General features: G+C 43.8%; 1 protein-coding gene across 18 annotated transcripts in view; it reads left to right on the top strand.

The window, feature by feature from the left end:
• The first annotated feature begins 3,915 nt into the window (after positions 1–3,915).
• MTSS1 (MTSS I-BAR domain containing 1) overlaps positions 3,916–25,477 on the top strand; it is a 127,990-nt gene continuing 106,428 nt past the window's right edge. For 11 of the 18 annotated variants that reach the window (XM_052787277.1, XM_052787267.1, XM_052787272.1 and 8 more), the window contains exons 1-3: positions 3,920–4,760; positions 20,630–20,691; positions 23,400–23,473. In XM_052787277.1, coding sequence (XP_052643237.1) covers positions 4,689–4,760; positions 20,630–20,691; positions 23,400–23,473 — 208 coding nt within the window. In that variant the 5' untranslated portion in view covers positions 3,920–4,688. Of the gene's footprint in view, positions 4,761–20,629; positions 20,692–23,399; positions 23,474–25,477 lie in introns of all 18 variants that reach the window. The other 7 variants (XM_052787270.1, XM_052787260.1, XM_052787261.1 and 4 more) reach the window with 3 other exon arrangements.

The following is a 25,477-nucleotide window of genomic DNA, read 5'->3' as shown; positions in this document are numbered from 1 at the left end:
GACAGCTGGCTTACATGGATTCTGTTGGGTTTGCTCCATTTTTCATCAGTTCCTTTTGTCATCTTTCTGGCTGTATTGCCTGCCATCTTACCTCTCCACCCAATTAGGCATTGTAAAGTGAGCTCATCAGCTTTTATGGACAGAGTGGGATTGTACCTGGTGAGCAGCTTGAGGACTGAAGGAAATCATGTCAGGGACTCTGTCTCTTGGAAGCTCTTGGGCTCTTTTGCCTCAGTCTATAAAGAGGAAAACACCATCATTCTTCAAGATATAAATCATTATTAGAAAGCCTCAAACAGGGACAGAATGCTGGTTCCATTAAAAAAAAAAAGTATACATTTGTTTTTCAAGTTTATTAACATATTTTACGAAGGCTGGAGGATGAAAGATTCTGTGGCAATGTAGTGGAGTATTATCATATTAATTAGCATCAATTTCTTAAGGAGGTAATTCAATTAAATAGTTCAGCCTTTAGCAACCTATTTTTTAAAAATCATATATCTTTTTGAACTGTCAACCACTTGAAGGAACAGCCCTTGATTCTTTCTTGATTGTATGCTAGATGAGGCAATTTTTCCTTGGGGAATAATATTAGCTAAATTAGGAACACTGTAATTTAAAGGTGATTAAGTGCCTTTTGTGATTGTTGTTCTATGACTTCAATCTGATAACACTTAAGTGCATGTGTAATCTAGTCTTCCACAGGGATACTCACATTCATAAGTGGGCTTAAATCTTTGTAAGATCAGGACCTAAATAAGCACGACAGTTAAATGTTTTACGGCACATTGACAGAGTATGTATTTGTTCTGATTGCAATGACATTTCACGCTCGTGCTTGGTGCAAAACCACTCAGAATGCTTTTAAGAATTGGGATTTTCATTTTACGGAAGGAGAAAGCAAGGCACAGGAATGTGAATGGACATATTCTGGTCATAAGGCAGACCTGGAAACAACACGCTGCGGACTCGCTGACCCTCACGGATTTGTGCCCTGGTTCACTCTGGCTGTACTTTGCACCTTGGTGCACACCATGGGGGGGAGCAGCAGGAATAACCCAGGCCAGGCAAAGTGACCAAGTCATCGCTCAACCTTATCCCCCTTATCTCTGGAGAAATTCTTTCTTAACCATCAGCCTTCTTGCAGTTTCAGTGGAATAGGCTTCTTGTCAGCAGAGCACCCAATGTGTTGAAGGATGTCAGAACATGGGCTACTATTGTGCCGTTGACAAATTTTAAGGTTGACATCTGTTGGGGGTTGCCGAGTAAGATGCACTCAGCCAACCCACTGTCAAGAAGTGGTGCTGGCATTTGCCCATGCACCAGGGTATTTTACAGAATGTCATCACTTGGTAATGAAACGTTCCCCAGTAACGACGGCTCACGAACACAGAAATAGCCTTTGCCCATAATAAAGTTTTGCAAATAATGCTTGCAGGAAGTGATTTGCTAGGAATCAATCAAGCAGATCCCAGAAATAACGTGACAGATGGTAACCCGACGTTACCGCAACATCACCAAACTACTTTTTACTCGCACTTTAAACAACCATTTGGACTCAGGTCTTTAAAGAAAAATGTTAACTCTCACTCTACAGCTGGTTGAAGCTGAATTGTCATCCCGCAGAAAATTCTATCATTAAAAGTCACTAAAAGGCAGAATAAAATTAAAAGTCTGAAATTTCCTTCAATGCAAAAGGAAAAAAAAATATTTCAGTTATCAAGACCCTATTTTGATGCCCTTAGGTTATATGTCCTTGTTTTATTTTTAGCTGTGTTATGCTACAAACAAAGAAAAATTTGTAAAATTAACACAATCATTATTCTAAGTGATATAGACAATGAAAATTTAACAAAATAGATTTTGAAATAAAAAATACCGGAAAGAACAAATACTTTTGCATTTTGAATTTTTGTCCTATGATTATGAAGTTTGTTGAAATCATCATGCCTCCATTTTTCACGACCTAGCACCTTCTGACAGAAAAATATTCCACGTGAACAGTTTTGATAAGGTCTCTCAAGGTTGTGACTGGGTACACTCGAATTACAGTGGTTTAGCAAGTTACTCATCATAACCAGTGATGTGCACGGTCTCTCCTTTCGAATTTGCGAGGTAAAAACCCATTCTCTTACACTGTATGCCTTATTTATTTGTTGTAATTTATCAAGGCTTGAAATGCTTACTTCATTTTTCTGTTGTATATTTGCATGCTGTTTCATCACTGTATGAAGACTTGTTGCTCGCTACAGAGCAGACAGCCCTGCTTTATGAACTACCAGCATTAACGCAGCCCTTAAACGACAGACTTTTTGTTACAGGAGGAGATTTTTCTCCCTCCCGTCCCCTGTGCATCGTGCACGCTGCAACCTTTTACATTGGAAATTCTCATTCCCAGAAGGGAGGTTAGCCAAAATACTGCTTGTGCTAAAACAAGGATCATCCCAGAAATGGAGCGGCTGAAGAAAGCAAAGTAGGCCACCAACTTTCCCTGCCGAACTGCTGGATGTGACTCTGTCCCAGGGGAACGCTGTGACGCTGGTTGTGTGACAGCACCCGACACTCTGCACGCGATGAGCAGGTGTCATTATCACAAGCCGCTTGGGGACGTTTCCTGGGCTCCTCTTTGGGAGTGAGGGTCGTACAGAGCCACAAAATGAATCGCTTGCTCGGACCTGGGTGGGGTGTTTCCTCCCTGCAGTGAAGTGGGGAAAAGCAGAGGGGAAATTTCTGCAGCAGCCTGTGGTGCCACGGCCCCGCCGGAGGCAGGGCAGCTCTCCAGCCTTTTTCCTTCGGTGCTAAACTAACACGGAGAACGTAATCCGTCACGTGCATGTACCTAGATACTGCCTGAAACGAAGCAAAATGCGATGGGGCGCGCACTGGCTCTTCTCAGGCAGAGTTTGTAGGATAAATTTTATTAACTCAAATTTCTAAACTTCCCTCTCAGTCATGTTGTGCATGTACCTGTGTGTGTATGTATATATGAGGACTGACACCCCTCCTCACTTCAAGGTCTAAGCCTTATTCTTCCACACTTAAGATTTTCCTGGTTCTACATCTGGTTCTTACCAAATCGCGTAGCAGCGCAGCCCGTTTCCCCAGGAGCGTGGCTCTCCTGTGGCTAGCAGCAACAGGATCTGTAGATCTCAGCTCCCCAAAAGAGACGAGCGCTGCTTAATGTCCGTGCGATGGAGAGTCCCGGGGACCCTCCGCACGTTCCGCGTGTGCTGCTCACGTCCCTGCGTTAAGCACACGCATCAGCGTTTGCAGGATGCGAGCCACAGCCTGTGCGCGTGTACAAAGATGCAATATTGACCACGACGTTCTGCAAAATTTGGCACGGTGAATGTGAGAACGGAATTACTTGAAGAAACCCACGTTTTATGTAACTAAGACCCTTAAACACTGTCTTGCGTCTGCGGGACAGGGTGAACGAACAGCCCCGCGTAATCTATGATGAGAGCTGCTATGGGCTGTACTACGCCAGGGCTGTACCTTCCGTTGCTCGTAACTTCTCTGAGCGCTTTCAGCTCAGCCGTTCTAAATCGGTGGGCCGAGGCCGACGTTTTTCACCAGAAACAGCCGAATTTTTGGCAATTTCGGTGACCGTCACCAGAAAAAAAAATAAAATACCTTCTTCGCCGACTGCTAAACATTCCGGGCGGCTCTTGCTCCGAGGGACGGGACCCGGCTCCCGGCGGGACCACGGCCTCGACGCCTGCACACCCTCCCCCGGCGGGAGGGGGGGGGGGGGTCCGCTCGCTCCCCGGTAGCGCGCGCGCCGGCAGCGGGGGGCGCGAACCCGGCGCCCATCGGCCTCGTGGGGCCAATCAGCGGCCGCGCTGGTGACGCGCGGGGCGGGGCGGGGCGGAGCGTTCCGCGCGGGCGGGCGGGGGCGGGCGGCGCCGCCGCCGGGGGAGCGGCGGTGGGTCGGTCGGTCGGTCCGTCGGTCGGTCGGTCGGTCGGAGGGGCCGGGCTTTTCTGGAGAGGGCAGGCAGCGGGTCGGGCGCGTTCGCTACAGCCCGGTCCGCTGGGGCTGGCAGGGACCCCCTAGGCTGCGCCCCGAGGGCTGGCTTAAGGCACAATCTCATCTCTTTTTAAATAGATATAGGTTATTTTTATTTTTATTCTTATTTTTTTTGCCCTCCCTTATTTTTGAGGGGTGTGCGTGCGCATCTGCCCGGCGCCGCGGAGCGGGCGGGCTGCGGGCTCCCGCTGCCCTGAGCGCGCCGCCGTGCCGGGAGGCGCGGGGGGCCGTGTCCGGGGCCGTGTCCGGGGCCGTGTCCGTGGCCGTTAGGCGCAGCGATGGGTTCAGTGGGTGCCCCTGCGTGGGAGGGCAGTGCCCGCTCGGCTGCGAGTCCCCGGGCGCTCCGGAGCGGGGCGGGGAGGTGCGCGTAGGAGAGAGGCGCCGGTAGCACTGGATTTTATTTTTTTTTTTTTCCCCGTTTGTAAAATTTTAAAGGTGTAGGCAGATAGGGGTTCAGGTGCGTGGGGTTTTTCGGTTGTGGGTTTTTTTTTTCCCCCTTGTTGCCTACATCGGCCTGTTCGTGTCCCGTCCCCCCCGTCCCCCCCCTCCTTTTTTTTTTTTTGCGTGAGGTGGGACACCGTGGTGTCTCATTTTTTCATTAGCTTAGTAGTGAAATTGCAGCAGTTTCTGCCTCCTCCGGTGTGCTCGAGCGAGGAAAATGGAGGCTGTGATAGAGAAGGAATGTAGTGCGCTCGGAGGGCTCTTCCAGACCATCATAAGCGACATGAAGGTAAGAGACTGAAGGGTCCGGGGGGGCCCAGGTGAGAGGAAACCTTCTCCTTCCCACCTGGCCCCGCCAAACTTCGCACCGTGAGGTGCAGCCGCATCGGGGGGGGTGGGGGCGGCGCGACCTCCCACCCCACCCCGGGGCCTTGGGCTGCTGCTGCGGGGGACCCTGCCCCAAATGCCGGGTGCGGGTCCCCCGGCGGTGGAGGCAGCCTGGCGAAAGGGGCCCCTCGTACGCGTTTCGCCCCCGTGGTTTGGGGCTTGCGAGTTGCTTCCAGGACATCGCCTCTCCCTCCCTCCCTCCTTCCCCCTTCTCTGCCTCTCCTGCTCAAACACGCAAGCTGTTATCTTGCACCAGGGTCAGCGTTTTCCAAACCTGTCTCTTTTTTTAATCCTTCCCCCCCACTTCCACCTTTTTTTTTTTTTTTTTTTTTTTTTTTTCTGTTTTGGGCTGTCAGATCGCTAGCAGAATAAATGCAGCGAGGCAGGAGCGTCGTGTGGAGGAGATGGGCACGGTGCATGTCAGCCGTGGGGTGGGGCTGGAAAGGGCAATGTAGGGATTTTGGTGCCATGCTGGTGGGCACGATGGAAAAAAAAAAAAAAATCTCAGCCTGGAGATGCTCAGAAGTTGATGTGTGCCTGGATTAAAATTGCTGCTCAGTTGGTTATGTGGTATTATTTTCATGCTCGTGGAGGTGGTATTTGCTGCCTTCTGTGGATGAATGCAAAGGTCTCAAGTTGCCGGGTGTCTCCTCTCTACCAGCCACCAGAAATCTCGGGCTGTGCCCACCCCTTCTGCCAAAGGGTCCCTTTGAGAGAGGCACTCCCCATCTATCCTTGGCAGCCAAGGGCACTTCTGCAGGTTTTTATCTGGGCGAGCGGATGCCTCCTGCCCTTTGCCTGTGGAAATAAATAGTGTAAAAGCGTTGCTGTCTTCTGCCAGTCATGCCTCCCCAAACCCCAGGGCTCGAGGTGCCCTGCCTCCAGCGTGCGGCCGTACTGCAGAATACTGCAGTGTTCCCCTGGACAAGGGCAGCTTGTCTTCCTCCCAGGGCCGGCTGGGAAGGATGCAGTTGTCGGGAGATACTGAGGGACACGTCAGATAATGGGGGGGCCACAGGATTTAAAGGCAGCGACTGTGTGTGCTGTGCTTCTCCCATCCAGGGGCGCGGAATTTCTTTAGGTGTTTTAATCAGCGCAAGGGCTGGTGAGCAGGGAGGGCTGCGGGAGAAAGAACCACCAAGTAGTGGTGGAGGAGGAGGACGGGGTCTGCTCTAGGAAGGAGCCTGGCAGAGGTGAATGGCTTCTAGTGTATTTTTGGAGGGGTGGAGAAGCTGTTTGCACTAGAAGCTATTTTTTGGCAAGGGTTCATATGCATTTCCCTCTCAACAGATCTTAGGAGACATTTAATTAAAAGCATGGCTTGTCAAGAGCAGGCAGATTGCAGAGAGGAGAGGGTGCGTGTGTGCGTGTGTATCTGTCAAGACAATGCTGCAGTCCTGGTGGTGGTGTTCCTCGGGCTCTCAGCCCCCTTGTATTTTTAATAATTACTGCACTTTAAAATAATACCCCCCCCCAAAAAGGCAGGAAACAATCACAAATCCTGGAATCGTTTTAGTGGGCTGTGCAGGGAACACGCAGGAGATGTTCTGTTCCAGATGAAGTGCTGTTTTGGGTTTCAGCACAGAGGGACACGGAGTATATTTATTCTCTGCTTCTCTCCATAAGTGATGCATTTGTTTTTTCTTGCTCTTGAGCAAAGGGGCCTTTGCTATGTGGATTTATTTTTTTGTTCCTTTACACATTGTTATTTGCATGGGAATGCTGCTCATCAGAAACATGTTGACATGAGCTTATGGAGATGGGCACAGGTGTGAATATTTTTTTCTTAATCCTCCATAGTAGTGGAACCTGTTTTGTGAACTGGCAGTTACTGGGGGGGGGGTTGGAAGGAATTACAGCAGATACTTAGCAGTGTGGTGGTGGTTTAAAAAATCTGCTCATTATTTAGCACGAGTAGCACAAATAATTTTTACCTATAGTTCAGTTTGATGCAGCTAATGCCATACTGCTGATAAGGTGCACTAGGATTCTTTGTGAACTGTGCACAAAGGATCGTGACAATTTCTAAGAAAAAGTAGCTATTTTTTGACAGCTAACCAGAGCCTTTCAACTAATCATACCTTTAGTAGTAAAGTGAAAATTAGTATTTTAAGTGCTGTTTCACTCAGTCAGCTCTGTGTGGGCAGGTTTCTGGCAGAATCTTGGAGACGTTGCGTAGGGGTCTGCCCACACATACCCAAGTGCACTATCTGTGCCTGTTTCTCATCGCAGGCTGTGATCAAGGCCCCACATGCCCTGCAGTGCTGAGGGATTTGCTGCAGCATCTGCCTTTTTTTTAACTAAATAATTCGCAGGTTCTTTTTATCATATGTATTACTCTGCCTTAAACTTCATTGTAAAGATGGTAGGGTTAATCAACAGCATGTTAAAATTACTCTGAAGTCTTGCCAGCAGATGCAGATGGGTGCTGCAGCTGAGGTGATGAAGATACAGTACGCATGGACTGATTTTTCTCTTTCTTCACAGTAATGCTGAACTATCTCAGGTGTACCTGTTGTTAATTTTGAGCTCCTCTTGATCTTGACAAGGTTACAGAAACTGGAATTACAATCCTGAGTAATGTGATTGTTTCCATTTGTCCCCGTACTGTGTTAACTTTGAAACTTAATGAGGGCAATATATGCTGGTGTGACTAACACATCACATTTTTTTGATAGCAAGATTATCTCTTGCTGGCTGAGGTCTCTTGAATTGCCTTTAATATTTTCTCCAGACACTCCAAATTTCTCTCCATCCTCTACCAAAAATAATTTTGTCCTGGTTTCAGGACAGGTTAATACTCAACAAAACAAGCTCCAAAATAATTCAGCGTGAAGCTAAGTGATTTAGAGAGATGATGTTGCTGAGTTAAATATAAGAATGGTTAATAAACATCCCATTTATACAGCACTTTAATGTACATCTGGAACTTCAGTCCTCTGACAAGGGAAGTCCATGTCTTCCATGCAAAACAAGGGTCCATTTGTTAAGTAGTATGTGGTGTGCATGGTGACAGGGTTGTTCGTGGAAGGTCCACAATGGGAATTCGATGGATGCTTTGAGATTTCAGGATCAGATTAAAGAATCATAAAGGTGGGAAAACGTCTGCCCATCCCATCCTTAAGTTTTGGTCCATTGTCACAGCCCTGGTGTTTCCTACGATACCTCGCTGAGTACGTGGCACTTAGTTTGTTATATGCTTATGCAAGATCTTTTTCAAAGCAATCGAAGTTTATAAAAGCAAAAACAAAACGTGTATGTCCCCTCTGAATAGTTTTGTGTGCTGCATGCAAATGCTGTGCGGTTTCTCTTTGAACATGGCATACTTTCTGTAGCTCCCTGTGGGAAGGGAGTATTTGATCTGAATGGTTTGTAACTCATTTCTGGCAATTGAGAAATGAAATGCTGTAATGTGCTGTTAATTTCAATATTTCTTGTAGTGCAAAGCAAATCAGTGCAGGTAATTTTTGGGAGGGCCTGTTGCGGATGGGTTTCAAAAGATCTTGTCTTCTTATGAAGAGCAGATTCTCTTCAATGCTGCTTTTCCTTCTGAGTCTTAATTTTACGTTGCTTTTAGTTGCATTGTTCTCTGCTATCTCAAAGGAAAAAGGAAAACAAGAAAATACCTCTGACAACGTTGAAATTGGCAGTGTTTGTAGTTCATCACTTGGTTGATGCTGGTTCGTTTGCTTTTTGCACGTTCTTTATTTGTCTCGCCTCTTCTGCCAGTGCATGTTTTGGCAGGGCAGGGGCTTGCCATATGTGTATGGCACCTGACACCCTTGGGTTGGGCTTGGGGGGGGGGGGGGGGGCAAGATGAGTAACGAGCAGTTGGACGAACACAGGTTGTCTGCGACTTCATTTATACCAAGTGGGAGGATTTACTAAATTTTTATGGGTCTGGTGCGGATTACCAATTGGTCTCACTCATCTCTCCACATGTGAGGGACATGCAGGTATGAGGGGGACTGCAAACATTGTCCTGGCAGTGAACAAAAACAAGGCTCCCAACAGAGGAGTGAAATTTTAGAAAACTTTAAAAATTCTTTTATTTTAAGTGTTCATGCCTTATTTATAGTCGTTTAGCTGAAAACTCAATAAAATCAGCCTTTTGCTCTTGGCAGTAACCTCTACTTTAATATTATAATGTAGGTGAACACTTCCCTTCACTCCATTGCTGCTGCTGGGACTCTTGGATGAGATGGTGGTGCGCCTCTGCTTTCAGCCATGCAGAGCTCTTGGTCAAAGCAGAAGGGAAAGACATGAACATACGGGCATGAGAAACATTTATGTTTTTGCAGCCTCTTAACTTCTGTTGGAAAGTGACTGGTGAGAAGCAGCATTTTAATCTTGCTTTTTGTGGAAGATGGAGCTGGGGGGTGGCCACATCAAGGATTAAGAGCCATTTGTTAAGTAGGCAGGATTTGCTTGCGAGGGATGGCCTTGTGCTATTCACACAAGTAATATAAACTGAGTGGAAAAAAATATTAAATGGAACAAGTAGAAATGCTGGGACAGTTACTATGGCAAGTACAGCTGCAGGTCCTCTGCATTCATGTTAATCCAAGGGACAGCCCACGTGTATCAGAGAATCTGAGCAAATTTGTTTTACCCTGACAGGTCGTAATACGACAGCTCTTCTGCAGCTGTGCTTTATTTGAAGCTTGGGGTCTCTGTGGAGATTAGGAATCTTCAGCTCAATGATTTTAAGGTCTAGTTTCAATCCAGCTTTTAAGTATGGTAACTATTGTAAGGAAAAACAAAGGTTTCATGTGCAGCAGACAGATACAGGCTTAGAGAGGAAAGGGCATCTCTGTCCTCCCTTTCCCACGCGTGCTATGTTGCACTGGCATGTCCCTTTCAATGATAGTCTTTAGGGCAACTGATCTATTCCAAACCTAGCAAATCGATGTTTCTTCCCGTTCCCCAAAAAGCGTGAAATGAGTTCATTTCTGCTCTATGCAGCTTTTCTTCCCAATTTTTTTTTTTTTTCCTTAAAGGTTTTACCACCAAGGCATTTTGGGCTTAGCTGGCTGCACTGATTTCTTACCCTTGCTGCCTCCCAACAATCTGCTTGCCCAAATGGTTGGTTTGTGTAGGCTGAAATTCCTTGCCTTTTCTAAGCAGCTGCAGTATCTTTCTGTAAACATCTCGGAGGGGGAGGGATTGATGTGCAGCGAAGGCTGAATGATGGTGCAGGAAGAGAGCCACTGCATGCCTGCTTAAATACTATACTGGGGTTCAAGCAACAGGGCATAGCCAGGAACATACTTGCTCACAAGTAATTTATTTTTTTAGGGACACATTCTTTCTTGATCCAAATACTCTTGTGTGAGCGTTAACGATTTATACAACTGCTGAGCATTCGCTATGTAAGTGTGTACGCGGCTGGCTTATTCTATGACATACCCAGGGCAAGGATTTTTAATGTCTTTTAAGAGTACTCCTTTTGGATCTGGCAGGATGCCGAGAGCTGCATAATAGGGTTTGCGAGGTTGTAAGTGTGGAAGGAGTTGTGCAGTACTGCATGAAACACAATTGACTGAACAAATGTTGGAGGACAAGAAGTCTGTGTAATTACAGGCTTGGTGCTGGTTAATACCTAACAGAGGGCGATATTCGGGAGAGTTTGCTACTTCCTCAGTTCTGAGTGTGCATGAGCTGTACCAAAATCTTTGATATAAAATACCTAAAAAACCCAAATTTTTTTTTGCGATGTTTTTTCAAAGTACAGAAGTTGCAACAGTTGAGGGAGTATTCCTGTGAATCTGTAAATAGCATCTTCTGCTTAACAGCCTGTGTTTTTTCAGCTTCTGAAAAATATTTTTAAGGTTCATGGTCTACCCAGAGACAGTGTGGTCTTGAAGATAAGCAGAAAGCATTACATGGCAGAGAGCAGAATAGGAATTGTATCTAAAAAGGTTTTTTGGTCTACTTCAGAGCATGCAAAGATGGGTACAGAGAGGTTTGAGTTAGTACCGTAAAGAGGCTACTCTTCAGAGTAGAGTAGCCTCTTTAGGCTACGTACAGAAATGCTTTTCCCTTTTCAAGTGTATGTTTTCAATTTCAAAATTATGTCTACTTTGATACTGTGAGGTGCTGAGCACTGCCCTGTTCACTGGCATCTGTGCTGACCTTTAAGGAGGTTGATTGACTTCTTCCTGCTGGGCTGTGAGATAGCTTGAATGCTGAGATGCTTCGAAGGACTGGAGACAAAATGTCTGGTAGCTTTGTGGTTAAGACCGTAGCAGCTTTCATCTTCAAAGTGCTCTGCGTGTGACTTAGCTCCGAAGAATGGCTCCCATTTTACAGAAGGGCAAGCTATGGCTGCAGGTTCAGTGACTTCTACTCCTTTCCCCTAGGACAAGAAGGAATTGAGTGCATCTAGAGCATGGAGTTAATGAGAGGATCGTTTTTAAGCTCCCAGTATAATACATGTTTCTATCCACACATACACACTACTTTGTTGTTACTGCTTAAGACATATTGCTGTTCCCCCCCCCCCCCCCCCCCCCCCCCCCCGTGATAACCCAGTGTCTGCAGGCAGAATAGATGACATCTACAAGTGGCTGATCAACTTTCAACACAAGTGTCTTGAACTCCTTTTCTGTAGCTGAAATTATGGGACAAATCAGTTTCTTAGTGGAGAAGTCTGACTGGAGCATCTTAACCACAGGCTGGTAGATCATGAAGAATTTAGCCATCTGTCTTGTGAGGCTGTGTGAGCTCTGTATTTCTCACTCTTCGGTCAACAACCATAAGCATTGTGCAGTTAATTTTAATTCTAGGATGCTAGCTGGAGCATAAACATCACTTAACCAATTGCCTTGGATATTTTTAAAAAGAACACTTGCAGGAATGAACTTGTGTTGGTGTGCACAATGCTAGCGATGAGTGTGTAACTAGAGACATTTGATTCATGGTACAAAAAGGTTCAGATTTGTTCACATTTTTCTTCCACATAAACTGCCACCATACTTCTCACCCAACCGTGAGATTTTTCTTTTTTGCCACATAAGTCACATGTGTGCTTTATAGTGTCTCTGAAGCCCTTTGTGTAGTGGCTTAATTTGGGATTTTTTGTTAATAAAGCTTTCTTTATGATGAGATGCCTCCTAACAAAATTGTCCATGAGCAAACCTCATGGATGCTCATTTCTCTTCTCATGAGTGAAATGGAGAGAAAGTAGCCTGTGACAAGCGTAGCTACACTTTACTGTCTGGCAAAAGCCAAAGTTGATAAAGCACTAAAAGCTTTGCTACCTGGCTGCTGCCATTTCCCCAGTGAGGTACTTCTGTGGTCAACTCAGATGCTTGTCAGTACTTTGGCAATAGATACTGCCACTTCTTGGGTTCTGGAGATTGTTTTGACTGCGTGTGTGATGGAGATTGTGTTGAGTGAACGCTTGGAAGTTAGGGTTTCTCCTTGCTTGGGAAGAAGGGATGAGACCCCAGTGGTGTTGGTGGCATTACCAACACAGGGCTGTTGTCTTGAGGCTGTCCTGTGTAGGCATTAACTTGAATGACTGCCTCCTGATATTTTAATTATCTTCGTTTTGACCCAGCTGAAATATTGTGGGTTTAGGAAATAGCTGTCAAGTATGCACAGTGGCCACTTAATGATTGAGTGGATGAAAGGCAGTATTGATGAGTCTCTGAGGAGAAATCTGCTCTTCAGGCTTGCAAACTTGTTTAGACCTGCAGGGAAGAATGTGGAACTAAATGCTTTCTCTAGAAGACTACTTAATGTCTGGCTTTTTTAATGTAGCATGGGATAAAAGGTCTCTAGAAGCTGTGGCTAGTTGTTTGTTCCCCCCCTGCCCCTTATGAATAACTTCCTGTGTTTAGAGAGGGAGAGACTGTATGTTTATGCATGATGTATTTTCTCACAGTATAACTTTTGTTTGCTAATTACCCAATCTTGGATTTAAACCATGAAGTGACTGCTTTGGAGCTGAGTTTCTTCGTCTTACAAACTATGAAACTAGGCTGTGGATGGTACAGATTTGATGTGGTCCCTATTGACATAGCAAGGAGGCCCATGAATTGGGTTGTAAGCCAGGATACAATGCAGCAACCAAGGGGGATGAGTTTTCACAGGTCCTTGCTGTACTACAAATTGAAGTCACAACCATGGAGCAACTGGTATCTTCCACTGGGGATGTTTAAATTTGGGCTAGCACAATGCAGGCTTTATTATAATACAATTTAAAGACTCTAGAGCTCTAACAACAGAATGGTGCCAGACTTAAGTACTCTCCTCGTTTAAATGGTGAGCGAGGTCTGATAAATACCTATGTTCTTGCTAAGAAGTGCTGCATTTCAGTGCTCAGGGAACTGGGCATTCTTTAGAGTTCTTCAGGTGGTTTGGGAATGTAGAAATAACTGGTATCTATGTGGGTTTTTTCCCCACTAGGGCAATTGCCCTTTTCTGGAATTTCCTGATTGGATTTTAGTCTTGACTTTCTCAAGATACCATGCCATTATCTGTTTTTCTCAATGTCCTCATGCTTTGTTTAGACTGAAAACCAAACAGTTTTGAAAACACTAAACAAGTGGTTCTGTGATGCATAGAAGAAATATCTAGTTGACAGTTTTTTTAATAGCGTATGAGATGTCTTCAGTAGTGTTTTGTTGCATAATTTGCAATGTTGTGATAACGTATCACCTTGTGAAAGCAAAGCTTGGCATTCCTATTTATACTGTGCGTGCTGATGGAAGCTTGTTTCTAACCGTGCCATTCCCTAAACAAGTAGCAGAAATAATGGAAATAGATGCATGGATACAAGACTTTGATTTTAATTACCCCTGCTGTCTTTCCTGAAGGGTAGTTACAGGTTAAATGATGTCTTAATCTGATCTTTGACATGCTTTTACTTCCACTTGCATGCACTATGATCTCTCAAACCCTGAGTTTGTACCTGTCTCCTCCTCCATTCAGTAATGGGTGCGTTCAGCTCTTGCTGGGAAATCCTGTGAAGTTCATGTCTTTTGCTGTTGATGACTTTTCATCCTGGCCCAGCAAGCATTCTGCATGGGTTGAGGGTCCCTTTTGCTGCTGGAGCTAAGTTTGAACTTCCCCTGTGCATGGCAATACCTTTAGCTTGGAAAGACAGAAGGGACTTTGCAGTCAGATAGTCCCTTTCCTTGCCTTGTAGGAGTATTACGCTTTTCCTAGAAGACCTTGATATAAACGTGTTACTCTTCCTTAAAGATTTCCAGTGAAAAGAAGCTCCCTGACCTTTCAGAGTTGCCTGTTGACTGGTCTTACAGTTGGATGGATTGTCCAACCTGAAACTTCTCTGCTGGAAGTAAAACTGATTGTTTCTTGTCCTGCACCGCTAGAAAACGGCTGATTGACAACATCAGTCTATGGGATGCGCTTGAAATCATTATTGGGACTTTCTCGATTCAGTTCTGGTTTTGAATTTAAGAAATAGGGGGTGGATATAGAGGATAGATTTAGGTTCACAACCTAGTGAAAGATGTCTCAGCCCATGGCAGGGGGGTTGGACTAGATGATCTTTAAAGGTGCCTTCCAACTCAAACCATTGCATGATTCTGTATGTTTGAAATGAGGTAAATGAAACCAAAGAAGTCATGGTATAGGTGGTGTGTGCACCTCTGTGTCTTCATAAAGAGTGAAGTCTCCCCTGCCAGCAAAACTTATGTTTCAGTCTGTTGAAGTATTGAGACTATTCTGGTGAATGATTGGGAAGTAGATGCAGCTTAGAAGCCTCCATGAGACAGGCTCTTCAATTGTTCACTTTTCAACCTAGAAAGAGGCAAGGCCACCAAGCAGAATTTTTTGGATGGAGTAGAGCAGTTGTGAACTTTGTGTAAGATGATGTTCATTCTCTGTTCATCTTTGTATTGCAGGAGCTTTTGTGGCTTATTAAAGAATTGGGCAATCCTATTCATGAGTCATGGACTTGGCTAAATCTGTGGATTGCCCAGAGGAACGTATTAGTGTTTGGTAGCGCTTTGTAACTCTTGCAGTTGTGGCTGGCCAAGTGCCCTTTTCCCCAGTTGACTACTGATTCTTTTAGAAAAGAGGAAAAAATGCCAGTGCCAGATGTTAGCTGGGAAGCGAAACTGATTGTCAACCATTGCATCTTCCCATGTGTTGAGACATCTGTGGCCGGAACCCTTCTTTTTTTCAGGCTGTCATTGTTTTCCTGTCCCCTTCCCCTCCACTTTTTCCTGTTTTTGCCTGTTGAAGGCCCCCTGGAAAAGTGATAGTCTCTATGTGCAAACCCTACTTGCTTATCCAGGCCATTCTTTGTGTGTAATATCTGTGACTTTGTGTGGTGTCTAGCACAATAAAGTCTCTTTGCTACTTGGAGGTAATGTAGTGAATGCTACAGAAATGAAACATTCATAATAATCCTTGTGATTCTGATATCTAATAAAACTATATAAAAAAATCTTTTGTTTTTGGCATAATTTACTTTGGAGGGGTAGGTGGACACATGCAGGAGCAAAGTTACAATTTTTGTTCCAGAGATAGATGTATAGCATTTGGATGTGTTACTAGGATGTGTGTTTGGGACTCAGCTTTTTAGCTGGTCATAGCTGAACAACTACACTGAGGTGGAGAAGTCCTAACTCCTGTAGCCTGTGTAGTGTGTTTTTCCATTTTATTGAAGTCTGCAGATAGTCATTGTTCGGTACTGTTCTGGAAGGCATAAAGCTCTTCCTTTGGTAACCGGTGAGATAAAACCAAGGCGCTGCCTGCCTGGTCCCTTTCTCTCCTGCCTCTTTAGGTGGAACTGCCAAAATAAGATTCTGAATTTGCTTTACTGTAGAGCAACTCTCTGTCTCTTTTCCCCTGCCCCAAAAGTTTAGATGGGTTGTTGCTATGGTCAAGGTACCAAACTGTTTCTGCTGCCTTTGTACTCCGTGTCCCAGCAAAAGCTGATAATAGGGCTGAAAAGCCTTTCTGACAAATGAAAGCACTTAAAAGAACGCTGTCAAGGGTTTTTAGAAGATGTGATGCGTCTTGTCTGTGGGAGTTGGGGTGCATGGAAATAAATTATTAAAGGAAGTAAGTGTCTTTTCTCTTAATGGAAAAAGAAGAATCGTAACTTCTTAGCAGAAGGAGTGACAGAACAGTTTTAAACTGTCAAGACTGCTGATATTCAAGTTGTAATCTTAAGTACAGCAATCTGGGTGCCTATTCTTGCCATTAGATGTAATCAATAACAATTTCAGTAAATATGATCCTTTGCTGCAAGTTTACCCTTCCTTTATTGAGAAACTGCTGAGTTTCTTGTCTGGGTCTCTTCTCGCTCCTACTGTAGGATTGCTGGCCTGAAAGGAAGGGAAAAACAAACTTCAATAAATCTCTTGTAGAGTTGTGTTTGTAGGGTGGCTGTGCTGGTTCACACACACACAAAAAGTTCTTCATTCCATCCAGGGTTTAAATGCTCCTTCCAAAGCTGCCTGTTAGTGATCATTGCCTGCTCTTCCCTGGTGTGGTGGGCTGACCTTGGCCAGGTGCCCACACAGCTGTGCTCTCACTCCTTCTCAACAGGACAGGGGAGAAGATAAGATGAAAAAGCTCATGGGTTGAGACAAAGCCAAGGAAATTGGTTACCAGTTACTGCCATGAGCAAACCAGACTCAACTGGGGGAGATGAAATTTATTGCCAGTTAAAGTAGATTTGAATGGTGAGGAAGACAGACAAAAATTATAACATCTGCCCACATCCATGGGTCTGGATGTCGGATGGGATTTCACTGAATGAAGATGCTCGCCCTCTCCTTCCCGCCCCAGGAGCTGCAGCTATGGAGGATGCCGTGTGGCCGGACGCTGGCGGGTCTGGGTGTTGGTGTCTGGCACTTACAGCTGAGCCTGGTGCCTTTCGAACACTTGTTGTGGTGCCTGTCCTGGAGGGAAAGTTGTTTCATGTCCCTAATTGCAGACTGGCTACATGGGTGATGGGCACGAGGCACCATTTTGTTTTTCAGCCCTGAGGCTGAAAGGTGGTTCCCTGCCTGTGTTCAGCATAGATTAGCTGGAGCTAGGCCCTGCGATCAGGTGACTAATCACCTATAAACTGACTAATTAAGCAATAGGGTAGGATAATGGCATGTTATGGCTTACTGGTGACATGCCTTGATGGGCGGGTGAGCAGCGAGGGCCGGGCCCCACTGAGCAGCTTGAGGGGACTTGGCACCATGGAGTGCTGTGGAGTAATGGTGAAACTCCAATTTCACTGAAGACGTCAAATTTCTTCATCCGATGGTGAAGAAATAATTGGGCACAAAGTTATTTTGGGGGAAATAGTCCCCGGATTAAACCATTAACGATTTTCAAGAAAACCATTTAAACAAACCCGCACCGTAACTGATTTCTATTTTAACCTGTGAGGAGCTAAAAAGAGGATTTGTGACCCAGATTCCTGTAGCAGCTCTTCTCCGAGCGGGGCTGGAGGTGGAGGAGGCCTGCTGCTCTCACAGATAATGCCAGGGCCTGAGTAACCCTGACATTTAAAGGGGGGAAAATTGATTTCCTTTATCAACTGGTTGAAATCGGAAATTGCAGAAGGAGCAGAGGAAGCCCTGGGAGAGACAGCATTTAAAAATACTGTGTTGTTACTCTTTGAAAGTGGATTTACGTTCAAAAGCACTTAGACAAAGAAGTCAAATTCCACCTGCTGTTTCTTTTGTGTTTAAATTGAGAAAGCGGTACATGTCCAATCGAGAATGCACTTTTATGGCTCTTGCAGTGTGTGGTTTCCACCACCGTTAACATTTCTCTTGACAGCCGCTTTGACAAAAGCAAGAACTATTATTGCAAACATGGAGGTGAGACGCGGAGTGACAGCGGGGCTGCCATGGTGAAGGTGGTACATGAAGAGGTCTTGGAGAAGGAGCTGCTCCCCAGGGTACTGGAGCCTTGCAGCATTTACAGCACTAGTTTGATTCCTGTGTCATCTCCTTGGCTTGTCCCCACAAGCATCACTAAATGACTTTCTTGCTTCCTAGGTGCTGGAGATGGGATAAAACCCCAGTTATTAGGTCCTGTGAAGTGGTAGGCATTGTGCACTTCTGCTGTAGGTAGGAATCAAGGGGGTTTTTGTTTCAGAAGGGATGTAGTGGTAGAAGTGTTTTTTGGAAAAGGTCAAAGGGATGGCAGAATTTATGTGCAAGACTTGACTTGTGTGGTACCGAGAGAGATGAGCTTGTGGACATGGCTTCAGCAGGGAAAAGTGAAAGCAAATTCTACTGGAACACAGCTAAAATGAACTTCTTAATTTTCAGCTGAGTTTATTAGAGAGAATTCCGAGTTGCAGAAAACAGATCAAGATACAGCAAGCTGAGCAGATAATGCAGGAATTCATGTCACTGGTGCAAAAATACTGAAAGGTTTCTTCAACTGTTGAATGCTTCCCCCTCAGAAAACCCCCACAACAAAACCCACTACCCAAGCTATTAATTCAGTGACTTTTTTTAAAAAATGCTGCATTTTTCTCCCGTTCAGAATGACGTCACATGCTCTTGGCCATTGTAGGAGTGTCCAGGTGAAGTGATTGCATTGATTTCAACCAAACAAATATAGCAAACTATTTAAGTGAGCTGTTACAGCTTATTTTAGTAGGCTTGGCTTGAAAAGAAAAACATTTTTAAAGACAAAGAAGAAATAGTTGTGGAAATGATTGGTGACTATTCCAATTTTCCTTGCTTTGTGGCCGTGCTGGCCACAAAAAAATAAGAAAGGTGTTTTCTTCCTGAGCTGTGTTTTGATAGGAGTGTCTTAAGCTTCCCCGTGAAGCAGCTAAATGCAAGGCCGGTGTCAATCTCCTGCATGCCATCAGGCATGTTTAGCTGGATAATACACCACCGAGATGGAAACATAATCAGGCTGCTTTGGTATCCTCTGCTTGCCGGCTTGCATTTTCCTAGAGGATCCAGTAAAGCCTTAGGCCCTGCTGTTAATTGTCAGGGCTTTCAGGGCTTCTGGCATACACATGCATAATGCATATATGGCATGCAGACAAACATTGAGAGACAGGGCTCAGAGTAGGGGATTTCAGGAAGACTAATAGGTTTAAGGAAATAGCGTATTTTTTTTCCTCTTTCAAATAATTGGCAGGTTTCTTTCATTTTTAAAATGTCTGACAGTTTTTGCTTAGCACAAAGCGCTTTATATTCTAGGTTTCACCACCCAGATAACTGCTGTTTTCTCTTTCCCCTTCTGCATTTCCCACTGGCTCTGTTGTGTGTAGGTGTAATGAGGTTTTATGAACACCTGTTTTACATTGTGGTTTTGGGGTTTTTTTGTGTTTTTTTTTTTTTTTTCTTTTAGCAAAAACCCCGCAAGCCTTGCTAAAAAATATGTAGAGTACCAGTAAGCTTCCCAGTGGATGTCTGGGAGCTGCCTTGCTGGGATGTACCAAGGAGCTGGAATTTGGCTGTCAAGCTTTTGGGGAAGGGGCTGCCTTTGCCCTGAACAAGACGTGGCCTCTCATGGCAGTGTGGGCGATGGATTTTGTTTACTTACAAAAAGCAGACCAGTTTATCTGGGTGGATCGAGTTTGCTACAAGCAACTGCACTTGCTTGCAGCCTCTTCCAGTCAGAGCTGGGGTAATGTTAGCCTCGAGGATCTGCCTTATCTGGGTTTTATTGTGTCGTTGCTCTGGTAACAGCAAGTCTTATACCTTTATTAAAGGAAGCAGGGATATTTTATTTTACTCTCTAGACTCCAATCAAAGGGAGATTTTGAGGTTTCTTTCTACCATGGTTTTTGCTGTTAACAGAAAATTTGCTCTTGTTCTGCAGAGAGCAAGTTAACCTTTTTTTGGTCTAAAAATGATGTTGTGTTTTTTTTTTAACCATGAAAATCAGTACCTTTTTTTTTTAACTTTGGAAAATAAAGATCAGAACTTGCAAGAATACTTGTTGTCCATATTCTAAATGAAAGCCTGGGTTTTTAAAACAATTTTAAAAAATGGGGAAAAAGTTTACAGGAAACTTGAAGTCAAGAAGAATTAAACCTTCTTAAAAACTTTGCTGGGTACACTCAATGCCACACTGCTTTATCAGCTTCAATTCAGAAATCAGCTCCAAGGTCATTTGGGACTGTTTTGGAAGCAGGCCTTGCAGTTATAGGGCAGTTGTTGGGAAATTTTATTGTATTGTGGCTGCTGTGTTTTTCTGTGCCTAATTGCTGAGTTACCTTGAGACAGTGTTTGAGGTGGTCTATTGGTCAACTCAAACTTTTATTGTAAAGGCTTTTAAAATAATTTTATTTTATTTATTTCTTTAAAAAGAGGATGGGAACCTGGTAATGACACAGAGAATCCATTTGTAGAGAAGAACAACTTGGATCCTGCCTTTGGTTTTGGGAGCTTCTCTGTATATGTCATTGCAATATCCTAGCACCCCACTTGTAATAGGTTTGGTTTTGCTGTATCCATCCAAAATAAGGCATTTCTTTTCTCTGCTTCAGTTGAAATCCCTCTTCTTGCCTAGTGTTTCTATTTGGAAAATCTGTAAAGCCTCCTCAGAGGACCTACTGTTTTATCTGGATTCAGAACCAGCTGACATCCCATCTGCTTGGGACTGGTGTCTAAGGATGTGAGAGAGAACTTGCTGGGAAAATATATTTTGGTGTTAATGGATTAGGATTTAGTAAAGTCTTAGTTCTTGCTTAACTTCTAGTTTCATTTGATCTGGGGTATCAAAACCAGAATGTTGAAGTTAAGTATTCATTATAGAATGCTCAAATTAAGTATTCATTATTGTGTTTTGTTTTTCTTGCAGGGTAGTTACCCAGTGTGGGAAGATTTTATAAATAAAGCTGGGAAACTGCAGTCTCAGCTTCGGTAAGTTTTGTGCTACACAGTCAAGATCCCCTACAATTCCTTGTATGTGCCAACATTAAGATTAAATGCAGCTTCTGCCAGGATAATTTGCTAAGCATGTCCTAGTAAAATTGTGCATATTTCATAGTCAACACCCATGCGTGTTATTTTTCACATACTACTACTGCTGTTTTAATGTATTTAGGTAAATATGTAATCTACCATCAGCTGTACATAAACATAAAATGAGCTAAATTTCATGGCTTCTGATGGAAAATTGGAAAGACAGTTTATTACTGTTTAGTGAACACGCATTTGGAGTTAGCCCTATGTTGTCCTTCTTATTAGTGTAGAGTACAGCAGGTTTATATTAGGAGAGGGCTCAAAATATTAAAGAGTCTTTAGTCTTAACAGCACTTCCTCTGCCTTAAAAACAAAGGGAATTCTTGTGCTGGATCATTTATCAGTGATTATTAAAACTTAAATTACTAGGGTATGCTTTGCAAATGGCATTCTGGATTACTTAAGTGCAATAGGTATCACACTCGGACCAATTCTGTTATCTCTAGAATTCATTCACTTGTAAAATCTGTTTCTGCTAATATGAATCCAAGCTCCATTTCTTCACAACTCTGCCCTGTGCTCTCCAGAGCATCAGTGTTGTTTTCACAGCAGCAGCAGTGGTAACAGGTATGGTTATTGGCAGTCTACTTTGTGGTTCTGCATTGTGTTTTGAGCTGTTCCTGAAGAAGCTAGGGTTTAGGCTCATTTGCCCTAAACAGCTGGAATATGCTATTCTGCCACGCCATGCCTAAAATATCACACTTTCATGTGGTTTTTCCTTTTCCAGCAATCATGTCACATTGAGTGAGCGTGGAATAAGCAGAGGAAGTAGAGAAAGAAGAGAAATCGAGAACTTTCCTAGCCCTTTGTACTTTCTAAACACAGGCCTTCTGGGAAGGCATGAGGGATAGTTTTGTTTATTTCTGAGTCCTGTGGTGTTGCATTCAATCAGTGTAGTGCTTTTCTAGCTACAGGAACATGCAAGCAGGCAGCTTGAAAGCCTGTGTTCGAGGATTTGCTGTTCATTTCTAGCAAATGCGAGTCTTTTGCCTCTGGTTCATTTCTGTGTGCTCTGATAAAGGAGAACAGATGTCATCTGAGCTGGAGCCAGGTCTTCCTGGATCTTGTTACTGGAGAAATGGAACTTTGTTATTAGCAATATAATTAATAATTAACAACATGGTACACGAATAACAGCATGACCCACAAGTTTGGAAGATGAAGAACACAAACTGTTACAGAAAATCCCAGAAAAGTTTATCTGGTTCCAGCGCTCACTATTGCTAGCTGTCAGGGTTCTTTTTGCCCTCCCTTTAATCTCCTGGGCATGTGGAGAGTCCTTATGCATTTGGTTGGTCCTCTCAAGCCTGTTTTTTTTTTTGTGTTCAAATCTTTTGTGCTGTCAGTAGGCCATTTACTATGCTGCCAGTTATGTCCTCTGTATCTTGTGCATATTTGGAGCAAGACTTGCATAAAATCTGACCTAATTAAGCAGTCCTGTGGTCTTTCTGGCCGAGGATCAGCTTTCCTGCAGTCTCCTGGGGTTTCTTTGAGGGTAGCAAGGAGCTCTTGAAACAAAGTGAAGTTGATGGTCTTGCTTCAGGATTTTGCTTGGAGAGGCTGACTGTTACCGTCAGGAGGGGAAATCAGAGTTACTGTTAGAAAAGACGTGCAGAAACAGAATGGCTAGCCGCGAGGTAACTGTGGAGGGGGCACAGTTGCACTTTACCTGTAGAGCTGTGGCCTACTTTCACTTAAATTGGGTCAACCAGACTATAAACCATCAGAAATCTGGTACCCACCTGAGATGTTTAGGGCTCTAGGGCCTGCTTATGTAGAACAAACCTGTCTGGAAAATTGTAACTCATGTTTGCTGTCCACTTGAACAGATGTGTGGTCTGTATGTGCTTTCCAAACCTGGAGGGAGATGGGGCTAGTGGCACTGACACTTTGGATTGTGGTGTCTCCGAGGTTGCTGGTGTACCTCTCAGGAAGGGACCTGGTTGGAGGAGCACTGGCTCAGAAACGGTTTTCGTTTGTTTTGTTTATTTTGCGGGTTGGTTTGGTTTTTTTTTTCCTTGGAGATTATTTTTCTTTTTTTCCCTCTTTTCCACTTGCCCAAGAACTCCAGACTGGTCTGATTTCCAAGAAGTTGTTATTTTCTGTTTCAAGGGATGCTCATGCTCCTCAGATGAGAAATTCAGGGAAGTGTTTGGCCAGGATGCTAACTAAAAGGATGGTCCTGCATGCTTATTCTTAAAATATACATGTTCCCTGGAAATAGCAGTGGCTGTAATTTCTACACTAATGGGTGCAGTATAATGTGTGTTAGATTTGTTTTTCATGTTTGACTGCTTAATATTAGTTCATCAGAGGAAATCAGCTAGAAGGGGGATGGCTGTGCTCTTTTGAAATAGCACCTGTCCTGCGCAATTCACAGCACGGAATTAGCGTGGCTGCCTCCAAGTCCATAGTGCTAACACAAAGCGAGGAAGGGATTAAGAAATGAAGGAGGGAAAAGGCTAAATTCAGATATGAAAGAGGATATTTTTTGTGGCCTCTGAAAGTTCACAGTGGTATTCTTTATAAGCCTAAATGTTTTTGGCAATAATTAAATAGGCAGCAATGAGACACCGCTAATGTTTTGTTATCTGTATGCATTTCAGGACTACAGTAGTAGCAGCTGCTGCCTTTTTGGATGCCTTTCAGAAAGTGGCTGACATGGCTACTAATACACGTGGTAAGCAGATGTGTCAATATTGAGTTTAACAGAATGCTGTGTGGTTTATACCATTTGTCGTAATAAAAAAAAAGTCTAACTTGTTACATTGACAAGCAGATCTGTGAGACATCTGTTAGATGGACTTGCGCTTCGAAAAAGCGGCACGTGAAAAAGGAAGTAATCTTTTCTTTACTGAAAAAAATGCTGGAAACCTGTAATTTAAATGTGTCATCAATCATGTGAACACTTCTTAATTACCATTTGAATTATATGTTGATGAATAATATTTTAGAAAGCAAGATTTACTGAAATTTGTATTCACTGATGATTCTGTACCTTAAGTAAACATAAAAGGCTTGACATTCAGCTCGTATAAATAAGCGTAGGGTTGCTGAAGATAGAGCTGATGCTATGGCCTTTGGGGTCTGCAGATAATGATAGTAGCTTGTACTTGTATCTTTGAGGAAAGTCTTTGCTTGTCCTTCCTTTTCTTTAATTTTGACCAGTAATGTCAGACTTAATTTTCCTGGGCTGTGAGCTTCTCTGGGTAACAGTCTAAGCTTGTTGGTGAGTATGGAGGCCAAAAGAGTGCAGCTGGCAATCTTTCCAGGCTGCTGAGTTGGAAGGAAACAAAAGGCTGCTTCTCTCTGATGTTGGATGCCCAGTGACCAAGGCATTGTGTGCAGATGTCCCTGCAGCGGTAGGGCATTCCCTGTGGTCACTGTGTCCCTGGGCTCTGTTGCTGAAGAGCAAATCCAAAGTGCATATATCACTGCTGAGTGAGTGGCTTTTGGTCACCTCTAACCTTAGAGGTTTTGTAACGTTTTCTTGAATTCCTAATGTGTCCTTGGTATTTGACTTCGAGAGTAAGAAAATAATATTGCTGATGTGAAGAGTGTGCATTCCCATTAGCAGTGTGCAAGCTCATCCAGACTTCTGTTTCCCTCCATTTCTGGCCAACAGGAGTAGTAGCAGCTGATGGAGCAAGTATCAAGTCATAGAATGACAAGAGGGAATGCTATTTTTTTTTTCCTTTTTAAAACTAATATTTACATTCTGATAAGAAGTTCCTCATTATATGCACACCTTCTGTAAGTTACGGGTAGTCTACTCACATAAAATAATAAACACTCCAGAAAGTGGAATAAACTAAGGATGAGACCCAAGGCAGAATTTAACTTTGATTTCTAACATGTCTTTCCTTTGAGCATGCTCTCTTCTAGTTCTTCTCCCTCCCCCAAGGGAAAACAAAGTAAACCCTACCAAAATCCTTGAGACTTGTCTTCTGGCTGTGCTGGCAGGCTAATAGAACTTGCATTCAGATACCCCAACAACTGAAATTCTCCTACTCTCAAACAAAAATGGCTTGTGTGGGTTTTTGAAGGGTATTTTGCACTTTCTGCTGTGTTATTTGGACCATGTGCAACAAGTGTCGTGTCTTGTCTCTTACCTCTTCAAACATATCCTTTACAAAAGGAGCTCTGTAAATCCAGGCCTGCCAAATTTCTATAGCTCCTCTGTCTTCCCTGACTGAAAGGATAGAAGGGAATTCTGTTTTTATTTTTAGAAAGTGATGTTCTGGGCAAAGAATCAAAATTCCAAGCTAGCTGGTGATTCTGATCTGCCTCCCAACCCAACTTCCACTTGTGCCCCTTTGAGTATTTACATATAAGTAGTCTATTGCCTTGGAGCATCTCTGAGGTTGCACATTGGTCCTTTAACAAATATAAATCCTTCTAGCTTGCTGTGGACAGGGATAAAATCCTGGCCACACTGAAGATGATGACAAAACTCCTTATTACTTACTAGGGCACAGTTTCATAAAGATGTATTTTGCTGTTGGTATCAACAACCATATTCAGAAAACAAAACCAAACAAACTTGGTGTTTTTCTTCTCTGACGTGGGGATTTTAACGGGCTCCCAGTTATCCCTTTGAGTTATCTAACTTGGAACAATTCTTTGTTAAATTTTGCCTGTTACTTATCCAGTTTATAAGATAACGTATTTGATAGTCTAATCA

Source organism: Harpia harpyja, chromosome 5 (genome assembly GCF_026419915.1).
Source record: "Harpia harpyja isolate bHarHar1 chromosome 5, bHarHar1 primary haplotype, whole genome shotgun sequence".
Taxonomy (NCBI): domain Eukaryota; kingdom Metazoa; phylum Chordata; class Aves; order Accipitriformes; family Accipitridae; genus Harpia; species Harpia harpyja.
The sequence above is the reverse complement of the archived record's forward strand: the minus strand, read 5'-3'. Positions and strand labels throughout refer to the sequence as shown.